The sequence below is a fragment of the Diabrotica undecimpunctata genome, chromosome 9, assembly GCF_040954645.1.
Source record: "Diabrotica undecimpunctata isolate CICGRU chromosome 9, icDiaUnde3, whole genome shotgun sequence".
Lineage (NCBI taxonomy): Eukaryota > Metazoa > Arthropoda > Insecta > Coleoptera > Chrysomelidae > Diabrotica > Diabrotica undecimpunctata.
In genome coordinates, this window is record NC_092811.1 from 127,380,426 (window position 1) to 127,399,849 (window position 19,424).

The 19,424-nt window shown below is 33.7% G+C and overlaps 2 protein-coding genes across 3 annotated transcripts in view; both read left to right on the forward strand.

Moving 5' to 3' along the window:
* LOC140451432 (somatostatin receptor type 2-like) overlaps positions 1-19,424 on the forward strand; it is a 1,059,667-nt gene that overhangs the window by 663,321 nt on the left and 376,922 nt on the right. The gene's annotated exons all lie outside the window — the stretch shown is intronic.
* On the forward strand, positions 5,206-5,946 carry LOC140451322 (uncharacterized). Its single transcript, XM_072545070.1, has one exon. The coding sequence runs from the start codon at positions 5,206-5,208 to the stop codon at positions 5,944-5,946; it is 741 nt and encodes a 246-aa protein (XP_072401171.1).

A 19,424-nucleotide genomic window follows, 5' to 3' on the forward strand; every position in this document is an offset into this window, starting at 1 on the left:
CCTTATTTGATGAGTCTACTTTGTTCGGTATCTCCGGGATATTAGAAATAGACATTTGTTCACACTGAGAAGGGTTTGTGTCATTGGATGCTTGCAAGGATATATTTGTTGCGCTGGATACCGATGCTTCGTTGTTTTGGTTGGGGTTTAGTTGAGCTAGTGGTTAGGAGCACTGTGAAGCGATGTGTCCTGGCTTCTTGCATCTAAAGCAAACTAAACTCTCTTGAGAAATGAATATTCTATATGTCGTGTTGTCAAAAATAAGAGTAAATGACTCTGGTAGTGTTAGATTGTGAGGACTGATATAGATTTGTCTTCGAAAACTAAGGATGTGATTGTACTCAGGCAGAGAAGAACTTATTTTAAGGAAGGTCATGGGGGAGACAGGAACTATGCCGATTTTTTGTAACTCACTGATTAGCAAGTCGTGCGGTATTGAAGGACATACGCCGGAGAGCACAAGTCGTTCCGCTGGTGTAACTAACCTTCATGCTCTGACAATTTCACCTTGTATTTCTGTTTGACCATGATTATTAATAAAATCGTCCACTATTTGCTTATTGGATAAATACATACATATGCGATTATTAGATAATCTAGAAGAGAAGATTATATTTTTCGGTTAAATTATATTTCCAAGTGGGAGAAGGCAGTCTTGAAGTTTGGTGTTTTCTAAGGCACTAAAGATAATTGCTTGGGACTTTAATGGAAATTGCACTCTCGACGCTGCCGAAGAGTATGACTGTGATGTGTTTATTAGATTTTGATGGTCTTGTATTGTAGAACTGTTGTGTTATTCCATGTTTGAATTCATTTCGATAAACTTTTGTGAAAAGTAAGTCCAACTCTGTACAACTGCTAAAACAGGTATATCAGTCTTTACTAAAAGCGGTTTTTTGCTGGTAAAACTGGATTTGTTTATTGACAACAATAACAAATAATTGCAATTTGCTGACTTTAATACTAATTTAACTGGATATTATGTAAGGAGTTTGTACACTTACAATTTATAACTTACATTAAACTTTGTTAATGTTAAAAATATTCGGAGCCCATATTGAATACAACAATATAATTATCGATGCAGAACCGAACTCCTCCTTTCATTTTTGTCCAGTTCATTATTCAAACACTCATTTTCGATAGAAACATCAAGACGATAAAAAAAATTTATGAAAAACTAACCCAGTCTTATCTAAAAATCCTCATACTCTAGTAATAATATAATCTATCAACTTTAGCCCGAAAATATGTATTTCAATAATTGCGTTTTTTCATTAGTATTAATCCATTTAACCCAGATAGGGAATGGTTTTTCTGCCGGCAGGCATTTAATAAACAACAGTCGTCACTCCAATATTGAACGATAGAGCAGAGATCCGTTCCGGAATCATTAGACAAACAAATTTGATGCGATAAAGGTATTGATATCCAGCCTCGTTTAGACTCATTTTCCTGATAAAAATATCAAATAAAAATCCAATAAAAATTGGTACACACACCCACGGGGAAACGACAACGGGAATTATTTTTTTCTATAGTATATTTAAGATACTATATGTATATACTTTTGAAAAATCAATCCAATTTATTTTTCTACTTAAATATACGGAAATGAAAAAACTTACACACAAGACGGTGTATAAGGGTATATTTTATTAAAAATATTTATGATGTAGGGAAGAGTCGCCTAAAACGGGGACGCAGAGTAATATGGAAACATTCAAAATTTCAGTAATAGAGTAGGGAATTGACAGCCGAACGACACGTGGATGTTCTTAGTTGCCTACTAACCAGTTTGCAGTAAGTAGTCGAGGTGTGGGCTATGTTTGACTTGTGTACAGTCGATCTAAGATTTTTCCTGATCTGTTTAGGATTTCAATCTGCACTGTTGGTTGATGTTAGCAAGGTACATTGAAATAATTAATTTCTGTAAGTAGACCTTTGTTTCCACTGTCTTTAAGCTACATTTTCACATAATACTCATTTAAAAATCTTAGCATTTTAGCTTCGACACGCCATATTTTTTTAATCAAGTCAAAAACGGGTCAAATAGGGACGTCCTCATTTTAACCTATGGAATTTATGGATTAAGTAATTTTACTAGGTACCTAGGTAGAACTGCTTTTGACAAATTATTTAAATATAAAGGTTTTATTGAAAAAAGTCTATACAAGAGTCTATACAAAAATTACTATAGATAAAGTCACGTTGAGATGGCAGTGTACGGATATAGGATAACAGCGTTGCCAATTCTACTGCCATTGTAAGTTTTGATACTTTTGTAAAATAAGCAGGGCCAAACTCACGGTAAACTAAGATATGTTTAGGTAAGCTAAAGTTGTTAATAGAAGATTCGTGAATGAAATAAATGGTAATAATTCCTAAAATGCTTTTATACATAATACCGCAGTTAATAGGGAAAAAAATATGAAAAATATTCTACAGGTTTTTTAATGTTCTAAACGGTAGATAAGGGATAACTGATGATAATTCCTTGAAGAATTACAGCCAATTTTGCTTTGTTTATTTTTTAAAGAAAGATGAAGTTTGGAAAAAATCATTTTTTTTGCCTATTTTGTTCCTCGTGCATTTTAGGGAAAAATGTTTCAAATAAATGTTGCAGATCTTAAACAGTTTTTTAATTTTTTAGTTTGTAAATTAAAATACATAAACAAATGACTGAGATAATTGCAAAAAACCCCTAATTGAAGCCCCTAGAACACAAGGGTGTAAGTGCAGTTGCTTATCACTTAGCAACTGATATCTAACAACAGGCACGTACTTTTGGCTTCAAACTTTCTACATTAACAACAATAACACCATCAAAAATTACATGTCATTGAAAACATGCTGAAAACTGAAAAAGTGCTACCTAGGTTTTTAAATTTATATCGAACTTTGAACAAAGATTTTTCAAAACTTTGTTTTTGGCACTTACACCCCTTGTGTTCTAGGGGCCTCAATTGTGCACTAATTTATTAAATGTTCATAACTTTATTTTTTGCATAATGACGTCTAATATAACTACTTGAAATTATGTCGATTAATGAGTTATTTAAGTGTGCTACATTTCAACCAGATCAACTAAATATTTTATTACCTTTACTGAGAAAAGAATACCCCCGAAAAACAATTTTCAATCATCTTCATTTTCATAATCTAGTTCATCTTCACAGTCATCGTTTAATGAAATTCTAATAGGTTCAATGTCATTTTGAATGTTGTCTACTGTCCAAAAATTATTCTCCAATTTTATAACATGGTTGACGTAATTTTTCCAATGTATATTGTTCTGTACTTTATCATAACCTTCATAAATCAATGTTTTAACGTCGTTTTGTTTGAAACTTGAATTCTTAGAGGACACGTACCGTTTCACTTCACTCCACACCATTTCTATTGGGTTCAGTTCACAGTGATAAGGCGGAAGTCTTAAGATATGTACATCTACGCGGCATTGTTCGTCACTGTGATTCCTGTATTTTTCACCAATACAATCAATTTTGTATTTGTCATAAATATTTTTAAATACATTAGCAGTTTCCAGAAGGTTATTTTTTAAGTAATCTTCTTCAAAATAAATGTCCTTTTCATAGAGCCACTCCTTAATTTGACGTTTCACCCAATATTGTTTGGGAAAATTTAATTTCCTAGAGTGATAAGATGCATTGTCCAAGATAATGACATTCTTTTTATTTTTTGGGAGATTCGGTATTAACATCTCTTCAAACCATTTTTCAAATAGATCTCCGTCCATCTCTTCATGGTAATCTTCAGCACCTTTTTTGGCAAGAAAAGTGATCTCAGCACCTTCAACAAATCCGTCTTTGTTTCCTGCATGGACTAAAACAAATCTTGGTCCTTTTCCGGTCGGAGTTTTTAAACCTGTGGTAAGTCCATTTACGAAAGCCTGTCGGCTATTTTTTATTGTTGTATTTTGCCATACTTGCCCATTGGTTATTCCAGTATTAACCCATGATTCGTCCATATAAATGATATTGGCTCCTTCGTTCCTCAGTTTCTTTATTTCCCGGAGATAGTGACGCCTCCAAGCGACTATTTCTTGTTTTTCTATTAATATTGAATTTCTACCTTGTTTGCCATATATAAAACCCATGTCGTGCAATAGTCTTCTCAACGTACTCTTGGAAAAATTCGGAAGATGCTCCATTTGCTTAATTTTTTCTAGTACTACGTCAAGGGTTGGAGGAATATTGTCCATAAAAAAACCGTGCACTACTTGTCTTATTCTAGACCGAGTTGCTTCATCATATCTATTCTCACGACTATTCAAATAACCGGTTCTTTTTTTTCTTATAGGAGTTACGAGTGGACCATTTTTACTTTCACTTCTATATCGGAATATCGTTCGCTCAGAGACTCCAGTCATAGCAGAAACTTCCCGCACTATTGTTGATACACTTTTATCATTATTACTGTTTGATAAATAGTTAAAAACATTTAACACTATTTTTTTGCATTCACTATTTAACAAATTACCGTTTTTGAATTTTATTACACTCGCGGCCATTTTGACACTGACACGACACAAACGTCTGATATCAACTGAAAATTCTTTTAATGACTCTCAAGTATTTACCTGAATTTATAATTGCTGGCATTAGACAATAATTTTGAATTTATAAATAGGTATATTTTTTTTAATTCTAAATTATTTTTTAATGTCTGTAACTGTAAATGCAGGTAGAGAAAGTGTGTCATTAAAAGGACATTAAGATCAAAAACGGATTATACAAATAATTATTTCATTTCCACGAATTGTAAACAATTTTGAACAGAAGATATAATTCCGAAAAGACCAGATTTCCGAAATATAACTTTCTATTTTTAAAATACCAACAGAAAAATTATATAATTAAAAAAATGTAGTATTTTTCCGTTTCACATTCATAAATATTTCCGAAATTATAATTCTTTTATAGGAGCCGGCCCATAACGTACGATTGTAGGTACGATTAAAAACTGACAACAATGTAGTTATTTCTGGCATATAGAAAGTACAGGCCTATCTCTGGAACGCTGCCATCTGAATGTGAATTTATCTATAGGGTAAGCATTTATGCAGTGAATTATCTAAATAATTATGTTTTTAACATGAGTCGCTATACAAGAAAAAGCGACAGACAGAGTTGGTCCAAGGAAAGTATGATGGCCTCCATTCAAAAAGTGTTATAAGGCAACATGGGTTACAGAAAACCATCGAAGCTGCACGCTATTCCACAAACTACATTGGAGCACAAAGTAAAAAAAGCTCGAGAAAAAGAATTGAGTTTGAAAAAAGCTGCAAAAAAAAGATTGGCTAAATTTAAGACTGTGTTTTCCGAAGCACAAGAAAATGAGCTTGTGGATTATATTTTATATTTAGAAGAAAGATTGTTTGGCCTTAGCTTAACAGATTTAAGAAAACTAGCTTTCGATTTAGCCGGTAAAAATCACATTCCACACTTGTTTAATGAAGATAATAAAATGGCTGATAAACATTGGCTTTATGGCTTTCTAATGCGGCATCCCCAATTAGCATTACGTAATCCTGAAAAAACTTCACTGGCAAGAGCAAAAGGTTTTATTCGAGCAGCAGTAAAGAAAGTTTTTGATTTGCTTAAATCTTTGAATACGCAACACAATTCATCACCAAATGATATCTACAACGTAGATCAGATCGGCATTATGACTGTACCTAACAAGCCTTCCAGAATCCTTGCTCTGTGTGGAAAAAAGCAAGTGGGTTGTTTGTTCTCAGCAGAACAAGGTGTACTGGTAACCTTAGAAACCTGTATGAATGCTGCAGGGAATTTTATGCCAGGGATGTTTGTATTTCCCCATAAGAAAGCAAATCCGCTCTTACTGGATAGTGCCCCACCAGGGTCATCTGCAGTGTATTATGAGACTGGTTGGATTACCAAAGAAAACTTTATTGTATAGTTTAAAAAGTTTATTGAGTTTTCTAATCCCGGACCTCAAAAACCAGTGCTGCTTATTCTTGATGGTCACAGTTCCCATACCAAAAGTTTAGAACTTCTTCATCTTGCTCGGGAAAATAACGTTATATTATTATGTTTTCCACCACACACCACACATCGATTACAACCGCTCGATGTCTCACTTATGCTACCACTTAGTACATTTTAAGCACAAGAGGTTAAATAATGGTTGCTTAATCACCCTGGCAGGGGTGTTACAATTTATCAAATTGGACAACTAGTCAATGCTGCTTTTTCAAGAGCAGGTAATGTTCAAACCGCTGTGAAGGGATTTAAAAAAACAGGAATATATCCTTTCAATAGAGATATATTCCCTGATTACCTGTTTGCCCCCTCAGATATCACAGAACAACCAAACAACAATTCTGAGCAGCAGATATCATGCGCCACTACTACCAACACCACAAACAATAGAACAGAACATTCTACTTTTTCAAGTAAAACTGTGCCTTCTAACGACGCTCTCCTTAGCCTTATAAAGAAACTTCCCCTGAGCCCTCTACTTCAACAGGTGGGTCTACGTCACCCAAATCAGCTTTTCTGCTTTCACCAAAAATTTGGATGCCCCCGCCCAAAGAAAAGGAGCGTTTAAAAAGGAATAGTAACAAGAGGAAAGGTAAAACTGTCATATTAACATCGTCACCATACTAGGCTGAACTAGAGGCCGAAGAACAGGAGCGCCAAGAGAAACAAGAAGGTAAACACAAAAAAGACTTTTTCAACAGAAATAAAAAATCTGCGACTTCCAGTGATAATCTATTAAAGAAAATAAAGACTAGAAAATGAAACAAAATAATGGTTTGTCTATCCAAAATAAGCGTAAAAATAAAAAGTGTCATACTGACGATTTTGATACGTCCTGTAATGAAGACGAGGAAGAAGAAGACGAAAAAGCTTGCATTTTTTGCAACGAGATGTACAAAAACTCTTTCGATCAGGAAAGTTGGATTCGGTGATGCAAACGTGGTAGCTTGTTTAAGATGTGAACATGATGATGACACTTTTATATATAGCTTGATATTTTTTAATACTGTTCATGCTGTAATACTGAACCACTGTATAATAATGTTCAATACTTCATTACATATTTAATTAAAAAAAAATAACCTAATATTTCCATGTACCCCATTTTACCCACACTTTCTTGAAAAACGAGATATTTGCACATTTTCAAAAATGTCTATTTCTGTCCTTACGTAATTTTTGTTAAATACTCAATATCTGTTTTCTGGTACCTGTAGACACACTTTAACTACATAATTGTGTAAAATATTTTATTTATTACAAATTTTCATTTTATGTCACAAAATGTGATGGGGTCCCCATTTTGGGCCACTCTCCCCTATCCTAAAGAATTAGAAAGTCTTAGTTGATTTTTTGTATAGAAAACTGTCATATTCAGTGTCCTTCCTTGAAATTTAATCATTCAGAAAAAAAAATTTGGATTAATTAATTATACTTATGAATGTGGCCATATTCCATGTAATTATTATTCCGCTGTTTTGGTATCAGAAAACCATTCAATGTTTTTATTAGTGTATAAAAATATGTTGCTAGTAACACTCTCTTTAATAAAGCAATATCGATTAATTTTAAATATAACAAACATATACATTTCAAGTTACTTAACGTTTCTTTAGTATTTAATTATACCTTAGCAACATTATTCCTCACCCTTATCGCCGGATATGCCAAATGCTTTACTTTCAAGACCTTCGTTCCTGGACTTGCTGTAGGTATTTGCTGCCTTTTTGGCTTTTTATTGCATACCGGTAGTTTCTTGAAGTGCAAAGAATGTGTCGCTATAAATATGGTGGGTTTTTAGGACAGCATTAAGTGTTGTGTGACTTGAAATTCTCTTAGTATATGGTTTATCTAGGTATTTACACTCTAACAAAGCTTCAAATTGAAGTCGCGATTCAAGGTCAAGGTATAGGTCAAATGAGAGCAGCCAATAAGCTGATGAATTTAAATATTTTCACTTTAAATTTAATTTTCAATTCAGAAAACTACAATATTAATACTTATTTCAATCTATAATCCTGACTTCAACAACAATCTAGTTGAACAAGTGAAAAAGTTTAAGTATCTAGGGGGTTGGATACATGAAACCTTAGACCAAGAACAAGAGGTTAAATGTAAAATAGAACAGGCAAGAAACACCTTCTTAAAGATGCGACAGGTACTCACTACCCGTAATCTTGATTTGTCCCTACGATACCGCATGATAAAGTGTTATGTATATAGTGTACTATTACACGGCGTGGAAGCTTGGACGTTAACAGTCAGCTCGTTACAACGTTAAAAGAGCTTTGAGATGTGGGTATTTCGTCGTATACTAAAATTCCATGGACCGACCGCGTTAGAAATGAAGAAGTTTTAAGGCGTATGAATAGAGAACGTAAACTCACAGAAATTGTCAAGAAGCGTAAAACGTCTTATCTTGGACACATATTTAGACACGACAGGTATAACTTCCTTCAGCTTATTATAGAAGGAAAAATAGAATGCAGACGCGGCCCAGGTAGACGAGAAATGACCTGGCTGCGCAACATCAAAGATTGGACAGGATTAGACTTTCAAAGTTTAATAAGGAAAGCCCAAAATAGGAAAGACTTTGCAGAGGTCATCGCCAACCTTCGCTAAGACGACGGCACCTAAAGAAGAAAGAATCCTGACTGAAATCTGTTATCAAGAGACTAATAAAAGAAACATTAAATAAAGTAATCCTACTGATCCTGGAGGGAAGTTTATCCAAAGTCTTTTATGTTAACAAAGGGATTAAGACACGGAGATCCACTGTCCACAACCTTATTAATTCTTGTCTTAGAAGCTATTCTACGACAAATTCGTATAGAGACAGATAGTAGAATATACTACAAGATACAAGTTATCGCTTTTGTGGACGATATACTAGTTATTGCAAAATTAAAATCAGAACTAATAAGAATATCGCCTAGATCGCATACCGACGCCCAGTCCTAACATATGGTTCAGAGACCTAGACTCTAACAAAAAATAATGAAAACATATTAGGATGTTTCGAAAGAAATGTACTGGAGCAGTGAATGACAATGGAGTGTGGAGAAGACGATACAACTTCGAACTATATAGAATATAGCAGGAACTGGATTACGCACATCCCGAACAAAAGTGTCATAACTCAAAATTTTTCAAACCTCACTTATTTACGGAAATATGATACATGATATCAAATCTACTAACCAACAAACCGTAGCAAAGTTACTTTAAAAATTACCTCACAGATGGCGCTAAAAGCTATTTTACTCGGAAGATGTTTCAGGAAATTTTCCGTTAAAAACAGTATCAATTCGTGATGCGTAGGTGAAACACCACTCGTTCCAAGCAAAAGCGTATTATTTCCGATTAACGTTCAGTAATCGTTGTGTAAATTCGAACAAAAGTGCAGTATTTCGTGATACTCATATTTTGCATGGACGATTATGATATTCATTGATCTATGTTCCCGACAAAAGTGAATCATCTGGAATTTATCGAAATTAAGTGTTGTTTAATAGTGGTATGCTTCCGGTCAATAAAGTAATATTTCGAGTTGCTACACTTTTGCACGGAAATTTGTAAACAAAAGTGTTTAGTATATCTGTCCAATAGAGTAATTTTTCGAGTTATTACCGTTTTGCTTGAACATTTGCTATTTTTAAGTTAAACTTATTCCATCAAAAGAGTGATATTTTGATTTTGATTTTTACAGCTTTTACCGAAGGTAAGTACTACTTAGTTACATTTGATACTAACTGAAGGGCTCAGAATAAAAGGAGTGCAAGTGCAATTTGTGTATGTACTAAGTAAGGTGCAGATTTGGACAGCTAGGTAACAGTTTATTTGGATTGAAAGATCCTAGTGATCCCTATATTATAATGTGATACATAACTGCAGGGCCGCCGCTACCATGTGTGCCAAGTGTGCATAGCACACGGGCGGCCAACAATAGGGGCAGCCAAAAACAGGCCACTGATGATAAAATAAATAAAACGAAAATAAATTCAAATAATTAAATAGTAATGATTCAGATAATTCTGTGAACTTTAATATTCCAAACAATAATAATTATTCAGTACGTGATAATACTTAAATGCGTTTCATTTATCATGTATACTTCTTTTTTTCATCCTAATCTAAAAAAATGTCAGAAAATATTATTTGTTGTATGAACTGCCGTCTTTTTGCAGGTACAGTCATAAAGCAGTTTCGGGAATACTTTTTAATTCAAAGCGGCTGGCGGCTTTCGGACATCAGTCATTTGAGATTTCACACGTAGATACTTTACAAGAATTAATGCAAGTGGTTGTAAAGTTTCTGTTATAATATTGTTCCTATGGTTACGTTTATAGATGGGTTATTATGTCTTATGTTCAGTCTTAGTTGATAATTCGATGAATTTAGACACGCGTTTGATAAACGATTTTGTTTGTAAAATATAGTAGTGTACCCGTTTCTTTTGCACAGTAGGTACTGAATTTCGAAGTAACGTCGAAATCAGAGCAATTTTATTCGTATACGCGTTACGGCTACATATTATTTGGAGAAACATTATTTGCACAACTTACTTGCAGTGTTTTTGGATTTATTTTGTTAAATTCGCCCGGCTTCTTTCTTAAGTGATAATTTCAAAATGTCCGAAAGAAAAAGAAAACGACTTTCAGGTTTTTAATATAGAAAAATAAAAGAGGCAATAATTGAGAAGAAAAAAAACTTAGCGGTGCATTGGAATCATTTTTGATGCAAAACATACATGAAAATATAGAAGACTCGGATATAAATTTAGGACCTTCAACTTCAAGCGAAGTCCGAACCATAGAAAAAAGTACCAAACAATTGAATATTCCTGCGGATAGAGACGTTTGTTTTGATGACAATAATAGCGATAGTGCGAGTGCTGATACTGAAACGCCTGAACCTGAAACCACCAACCAAGACAGAACAAATAATTAAACGAAATTGCCATTAAAGTATTGCCGATGATTTACCTTTTTAATTGATTGTTGGACTATAATAAGTTTATTTATTTATAAGTAGTCCACTGTGTCTTTCCTTGTTTTAGTGCTTTAATAAGCAATTAGTCAAAATTCTAATTACTTTAATTTCAAAATAGGTACATATATTAAAAGATAACAGTACTTAGCAATTTATAATCACATCTATATCCTAAACAAACAAAACGTCGAATGATAACTCGTCGGTAGCTTTATCAAAGCCAAAATGCTAGACATGTTTGATCAAATAATTGTAAGGGTATTTTTAGTCAGAGTGCGAAATTGACAGGATGGTGTCTAATTGCAGAAAGAGATAAAACGTTTTTTAAACGCTATTGTACAGTTGAATACGATCTTTATAAAGTCACTTTTACAAAGATATGTAGTTTTTACTGTTAATACCTACATTTGCGGTAATAAAAAATATAGTAGTACGCTTAGATTTGTAGGTTTTGATAGTTTTCTTTAAGATAGGTATATCTATAGGCATATATAATTGGCATCTCATACATTGGATAATATTTTTGTTTTTTTATGGGTGGTTCAATTTGTATATTTTATAGATATCTTGGTTATTGTCTGATGGTTCAAGGTTAACAAAGAATATTATCATGCTCTTTTATAATCCTATTTTTAGCATTAATAATGTTTCTTACCTTGTCACCCAGATTTGTCAGTTCTTCTTTGATATCTTCTGTTGCATGTGAATGGTGAAAATATTTATGATTCTGTAAGCTTTCTCTTTCTCTGGTTGATATGTATGATGAATAATGTTATGCTCTCTCATAATATCTTGATAATTTTCTGTATATTTCTGGGTCGCTATAATTTATTTTGACTGTATTATTTGCCATGGACCTGGTTTCGTATTGGCCAGCTTCAGCCATTTCTGTAAAAATTTTTCTTATTTCTGGGAAGCCCTTTACACGTTTCGAGGAAACGAAGGACCATACTCCAGTCGTAGAATTATTTAGCGACGATAATAGTAGTGGTGGCGAATAGACATCATATAATTTTTTGTTATTTCTACGAGGATATTATATGTGTTCATTATCCAATATAGTGTTCACTTAAATATTGTAGAGTAAGGACGGAAGATCACCCTGCTAACTATAAGGGCTGTGTAATCTACAGGGAACTAGTAGAAAACAGATATATGCAGAAAAGAGGAAATTAACAGCCTCAAAGCACAACATTCAACAGTCCACAAGTAAATAGTAAAACAAACCAGCTAAACACCACTCTACAAAACCATCAAAGAACCAATGCAAACGTGACAGCACATCAAGCCGATCACGATTGATAACCCAATACTAATATAGAACAACAACTATTAACATTCCTAAACTAGTTCAAAAACATGTTGTCGCAACTCATGAGTCAAAATAGAATATTAAACTTACTAACACAAGGCATTAACCAAAGAAATTCTTAGACATACTTAGAGCTGCCACATGGAACACTAATGGCCTGCTAAACCATAACCAGGAAGTAACTACTTTCTTATACCTGAATAAAATTGATATTCTGCTTATTTCAGAAACCGACTTTACCGATCTAACTACGTTCAATATTCCACTCTATACCATATACAGCACACCTCATCCCGATGGTATAGCTCATGGTGGCTCGGCTTTTATCATCCGCAGCTGCATACTACATCATGTATTGCCGAAATATGCAACAGAAAATATACAAGCAGCAATCGTTCAACTAAATTGCAACTCCATGGCACTTTAACATATCTGCAATGTATAGCCCACCTCGTCACGCAATCTCCACAGATAAATACAAAGCCTTCTTCCAATTACTTGGCAGCAAATTCGTAGCCGGGGGAGACTGGAATCTGTAACACATACACTGGGGCTCAAAACTCACAACAACAAAAGGTCGTAATCTTCTAAAAGCAATGAGCGACAACAACCATGATTGTCACACCAACGTAATCCTTACGTACTGGCCGAGTGACCCCAAAAAACTTCCAGATCTATTGGACTACTACATAAGCAAAGGATGGTCCAAAAACAACTGTTTAATAGAATCCAGCTATGATCTCCCATCGGATCATACACCGGTTATTATGAGCCTGCGTACCACAGCTATAAACAACCCACTACCTCCTCGACTCAGTCAAAAAACACCATCTGGGCAGATTTTTAATCCCACCTAGAAGAAAACACCAATCTTAATCTGCGAATCAAATACATGACATAGATACAGCAGCTCAATGCTTCACCACACTTGTGCCAAAAGCGTCATGGCAATCTACACCACGAACTGAACGCAAACCAACACATACCACAAATGTTCCCCTGTACATTTGCCAACTCATTGCTGAAAAACGTCGTGCGAGGAGAACCTGGCAAAGATCTAGAAACAACATAGATCTACATATATTTAATAGACTACTTAGGCAACTTAAAGTAGCCATCAAAGCCACAAACAACGAAAACTTTGAGCATTATATTACAAACTTTGCAGCAAATGACTAGACGTTATAGAAGGCGACTAAGAAGCTTAAGAAACCATACACAACTATCCCTTTCATCCGTAAACCAAATGGCGAGGTGGCCTGTTCCAACAAAGAAAAAGCGGACGTCTTTGCTGAACATCTTACAAACGTATTTCAAACTGAGTTAGCAGACCCTGATGAAGAAGTAGAAGAACTAATTAGCACAGCATGTCAAACGTCTGTCCCAATTAAAAGTTTTACTCCTATAGAAATCAAGAAAGAAATAAACAAACTCAACTCGCATAAGGCCCCAGGTTATGAATTCATCTCGGTACAAGTACTAAAACAACTTCCTCGCAAGACCATTACTTTACTAACAGATATATTTACCGCATGCTAAGCTTATCATACTTTCCAAAAATATGGAAATTTGCTGAAGTCAATATGATCTTGAAGCCAGGAAAAGAGCCCAATGAAGTAACATCTTATCTACCCATCAGCCTACTCCCAACAGTAAGCAAAGTTTTTGAAAGATTGCTGCTACAAAGGATATACACAGATCATGAATTCCTAACATTACTTCCAAAACATCAGTTTGGTTATCGGGAAAATCAGTCCACTACCCAACAAGTCCATCGAATGATAAAAAAATATCAAAAAGTCTTAAAGAAAAGAAATACTGCAACGCTGTATATCTAGACATCTCACAAGCGTTTGACAAAGTCTGGCACAGAGGTCTACTTTAAAAAGTAAAAATAGTACTATCCAGTAACTATTTCCTCCTACTTAAATCTTACATATCAAATAGCTATTTCTCTGTAAAATTCAAAGATCAACAATCTAACCTCTGTCTTGTCAACTCCTGAGCCCCGCAGGGTAGTGTTCTAGGGCCGCTGCTTTTCTTACTCTACACAGCCGATATACCAAAGACTAATAATACTACAATCGCTTCCTTTGCTAACGACGTATCAATACTAGCTGTAAATTAAGATCCCATGCAAGCCGCATAAAACCTGCAACATCATCTAAACATACTCTGAGTGATTGGTATAGACCAAAAGAAGGCAGCTTGACTTAAAATTCCGGCAAATGTATTGGCTTCTTGGACGTAAATCAAAACTTAACATCCAAAACAAAATTCTTCTATAGAAAGCCATACTCAAACCTATCTATCTGCTTCTACGGACTACACCTATGGGACTGTGCAATGCCACCGTCGCTGAATATTATCCAAAGATTCCAGTCTAAAGTGCTAAGATCGATAGTGGATGCACCATGGTACGTAAGTAATCAAACACTTAAGATCAGAACACGACGGGGCACCAAAATCAAAAGGACTGATAATAGAATAGTGGTCTGTGAATAGAATAGTACCCTGGAAAAAACGACTGCTAGGAAAGATTGAATTTATGCGTAGGGACATTGGACAAATAACGAAATACATACGAGGAGAAAGAAGTAAAAAAATAAAGAAAGAAAGAGAGAGAGCTAAAGAAATATTGCTTAACAGTCGAAATTACGACATGATCCAGAAAACATTACACTTCAACAGTGCCTGGACACATTAAAACAAAAACTCTCTGTTTATTCAGGCCGCCTAAGGAGATACAACGTTAGCCTGAACAACCTGAAATACGACAATGTACTTTTTGCGCATGCAGAGAAAGTGTTTTATGAGAAATTAAATGCCACTGTGGAAAAGAAAAATAAATCATACCCAAACCAAAAAGAAATTCACGACTTTTGGGAAAATCAAGTTTCATTCACCTCTAAAGAAGTCTCAAATACTATCAAAGAGCTTCATAACTAAAAATCTCTTGGACGAGACGAAAGAGAGCTAAAGCTAAAGAAGTTTTGGAGTTTTCATGAGTGTTGTTCATAATGTTGATTAACTATGTTATCTCTAATTTGCAGGAAATACCATCATTTCTTACACAGAGAATCACTTATCTAATACGAAAGGATCAAAATAACACCAAAGATCCATCCAAGTTCCGCCCAATTCCTCCCAAGAGAGCAAATTTTGAAAAAATAATTAGAGGGTGTTATTTATTATATTTTACCAAGATATTAACCAAAAAATAATTTTTATCTGTGCAAATAAAAACTCGTGAGCGAAAGGGTTCATACTCTGTGATGATGTAGATTGTAAATAAACATAATTATAAAAAAAATGTCCAATATATTTTGCTAAGTTTCTACCCATTTTTATTTAAAATATCGATAAAAACACAACATCAACTTGTACAATTATTTTTGATATCCACAATATCCACATTCCTTCCAATGAATATCTTAGTATAAATAATATTTGAAATAAATTAAAGCTGGGCAGTTTTTCTTGATTTGCTAAAATTTTAATTTTTGGACAATTGTTATGTTTCAAATAAACGCTTTAATTTGTTAAAACAATTTGCTATCCAAAAATTCGAATTATCATGGTGAAGATTCTGATTCCGCCGGTCAAACTTTACGATAAACATAAATCGCTGAGATATAATCGTGTATTACTAATTTTACCGCTTTAACGATATTTTTTTGTGACGGTTTGTTTCTTTAGCGAAAATCGGAAATCTTTAGCCAAAAGACAATTCCGCTACATCAAAAAACAACCCTCTAAGAAAATACTTATCCTGCAATTCGTCGTTTACCCTAAATCGCGAAGTAAACGCGCACAGACCACGCACACAAACACAGCCACCCACTACACGCATCTCTAATAAAACTACAACATCCATCTCTATGGTTCATGTTCCTGATACCGTGAGTTTCCCTTCTGTCGTGATATATTCTTTTTGTGCGCTCCGAACAAAACACGTCGTTTTCATTTCGGTTCGAGTTTTCGCAAAAAGCGCGTAAATCTGGCCGGCGAAAACACATGTTGAAAAAATTCGAAGCGCTTAAGGGGATAGTGAGAGAAAAATAGAGGACCAAATTGGGATTGTGACACCGGAATTAAATTAAGTGCGAAGTACTTTTTATTTTGAAAATAAAAAATATTTATTAAAGTTCCAAAATTAAATATATATTTTAAAATAACTAAAATAATAAACTTCTAAAATAACGTCGTTGTCTCGACGTATTTACTAGAATGCCATTATAAAAAACACTATGATACTTTTTAAAAATGTTCCAAAAGTCTAACAGTGAAACTTTGTATACTTTCGACAACAAACATCTAATAAAAACTACTTCTATTTCTTGAAGTTTCAACAAGTTACAAGGTAAGAAAAGTTTATTAATAATACATTCTTGCGCTACTCATATACTATGTTAAAACTATTAGCCCAGTCTGGTTATACAAAAATCATCGATTTCACGGCAAAATGTTTCGCAGATATCCGAAGCTTTTAAGACATAGGTGGGGGTTACTAGATGACGAATAGATAAAAAGATACTCCTATTTTTACCTTGCTTTTTTTTTAAACAATAATTTATGGTCAGAATTTGATTTTTTATCTATAAGTTTTTTTCCTTATAATTTAAATAAACAATATTTATACCATTTTTTTATATCAAGAATATCTTTATTTTCCCGTTTTTTCAATTAAAATTAATAAATAATTTACGAAGATATTTGCAAAAAAGCAATTTTTTTGCACTAATTTATAAATTTAATTAGTTTTTTTATTAACAAAATAAAATGTCATTAATACATTTCAGCATTGAGTAATTACCGTCCTTTAAATTTGTGCGAAATTTCCCCCCGATCGGTTAAATAGTTTAAAAGTTATTCAATTTGTTTATCCCTGGGACTAATTATTTAAACCATTGAACTTGCCCTATGAATGATGCTAGACACATTTAATAAAATTTCATAGGATTCTTTAAGACTTATACTATCTCAGAAATTAAATGAATATTGAGTTTTCATCGAAATTATTTACACAATAAACGTTTGAAAAAGGGGTATGTTTTTTACTTATAAACAATTGTAATACCTTCTATATTTTTCAAGATACAGACGTGTACGTACAACCATTAGATAGCTGGTAAAAAAACTTCCATTACCGAAAAAAATAAACCTTCTATGAACAGTAGGAACGAAGTTAGTCATATTTTTAGGAGGCCGCTTCGGAAAAGAAGCTAGAAATCCGAATAACACCTCTTACATCCGCCGCAAAACAGACCCACTTTGGTCTAAACATACTCTATCTCTACTCCACAATCATGATTAAAACCTCGATTTGTTCTGTTTCTGTAAGTTTCATTCTTGTTAATGCTGCTGTTAATGACGACAAAAAACAAAAACAGTAAAAATTTGACGTATGGTGACAGATTTTTAGATCATTGATATTAAGGACCACTCAATGTCAATACTAATTTAAATATTTGTTGGAAAATAACTTTAAGTCAATCAATATATTTATTTTTTCCGAACCAGCAAAAAACACAACTTTGTTCTATTCAGCGGTCCTTAGTGTAATTTAATTCACTTAATAACTTAATAAGTATTTATTGTAATTTCATATTACTTAACTAAGTACATAATTTTAATTCATCACCATGCAACCTCTTCTGTTCACTGCTGGACATAGGTCTCTCCCATTTTTCGCTACTCTTCACAGTTCTGTGCTTCTTGTTGCCATTTCTTGGATATTCGTCTAATGTCCATCCAGCGTGTTGGTGGTCATCCTCTGCTGCGTTTGTCCTATCGTGGGCACCAGCCAATTAGTTTCAGGTTGGCTATACGTTCGACGACATCACTGATACCTGTTCTTTTCCTTAAGTCTTGATTCCTTATTTTGTCTTTTTTGGCACGCCGAGAATTGATTTTTCCATGCGCCTTTGTGCCACTTGCATTTTTAGTGTTGTTGTTTTTGTGAGCGTAAGAGTTTCTGCTCCGTATGCCATAATAGGAAGAATGCATTGGTCAAATGTCTTCCGTTTTATAGCTATCGGGATGTTGCTCTTAAAGATGTCTCTTAGTGAAACATACGCCGCCCAAGCAAGTTTTATTCCTCGTTAAAATTCGCAGGTCTGGTTGTCCTTGCCTATTCTGATTTCATGGCCAAGATATATGTACTTTTCTGTCAATTTTACCACTTGATTTTGGATGATAAGATGTTCGCTGGAAACTAAATTTGTCATAAATTTGGTCTTACTGAAGTTCATTTTTAGACCTATTGTTGAAGATACGTTTTCTAATTCTTGTACCATTTGTTGTGCTTCGCCCAGATCTTCGGTAATAGGTACTATGTCGTCGGCAAAACGCAGATGATTGGGCATTTCTCCATCTATTTTTATTCGTCTTTTATCCCACTTTAGCATTTTAAAGGCGTATTCGACGCGTATTCGAATATATAATTTTGGTTAACGCTGTAAAAATTAAAATTTGAATGCTACAACGTTGCAAATGCCATTAGGATACCTTTCAAATGAGTTATCTCATCTTAATACTTAAAAAAATGTAAAATAGATTCTTCTATATTCTCTAAAACGATATTTAAACTTGTTGAAAATTTATTATATGTGCATTGATTTGATCGTGGGATTTATTTTCAAACATATAAAAAGCTATGAATACTTTGATTAATATTCCCCAATTTACGCCCTAGTAAGTTGAATAATATATCTTATATCAAAGCAAAACAAACTCTCTGATATATTAATCAGCTAAAATTTATTAGTAAACAAATTATTTAAAAATGAATAGTCAAAGCGTTTATAACACGCATAAAATGTTAACGGTTATGGCGTTTCTTAAAAGTTTTCCAATATTATTCGGGTAATTTGTTTGGAGCTACATAATTTTAGTAATGACTTAGTAAATTGATTAGTAGTAAAAGGATACATCTGGTAGAAAAGTAGTTATTTTTGTTTTATCGCTATTGAGAGCTATAAAAGGAGGAAACTTTGCTACTTTATAATAAAAATGGGATTGGGTTAATAAACATTCAACACAAAAACATTAATATAGAGTTTAGCTTCATGCATTTTAATACAGTTAGA

Bases quoted from the DNA above. Each gene is read 5' to 3' on its own strand.
- LOC140451322 (XM_072545070.1), top strand. From the start codon at position 5,206: ATGGGTTACAGAAAACCATCGAAGCTGCACGCTATTCCACAAACTACA.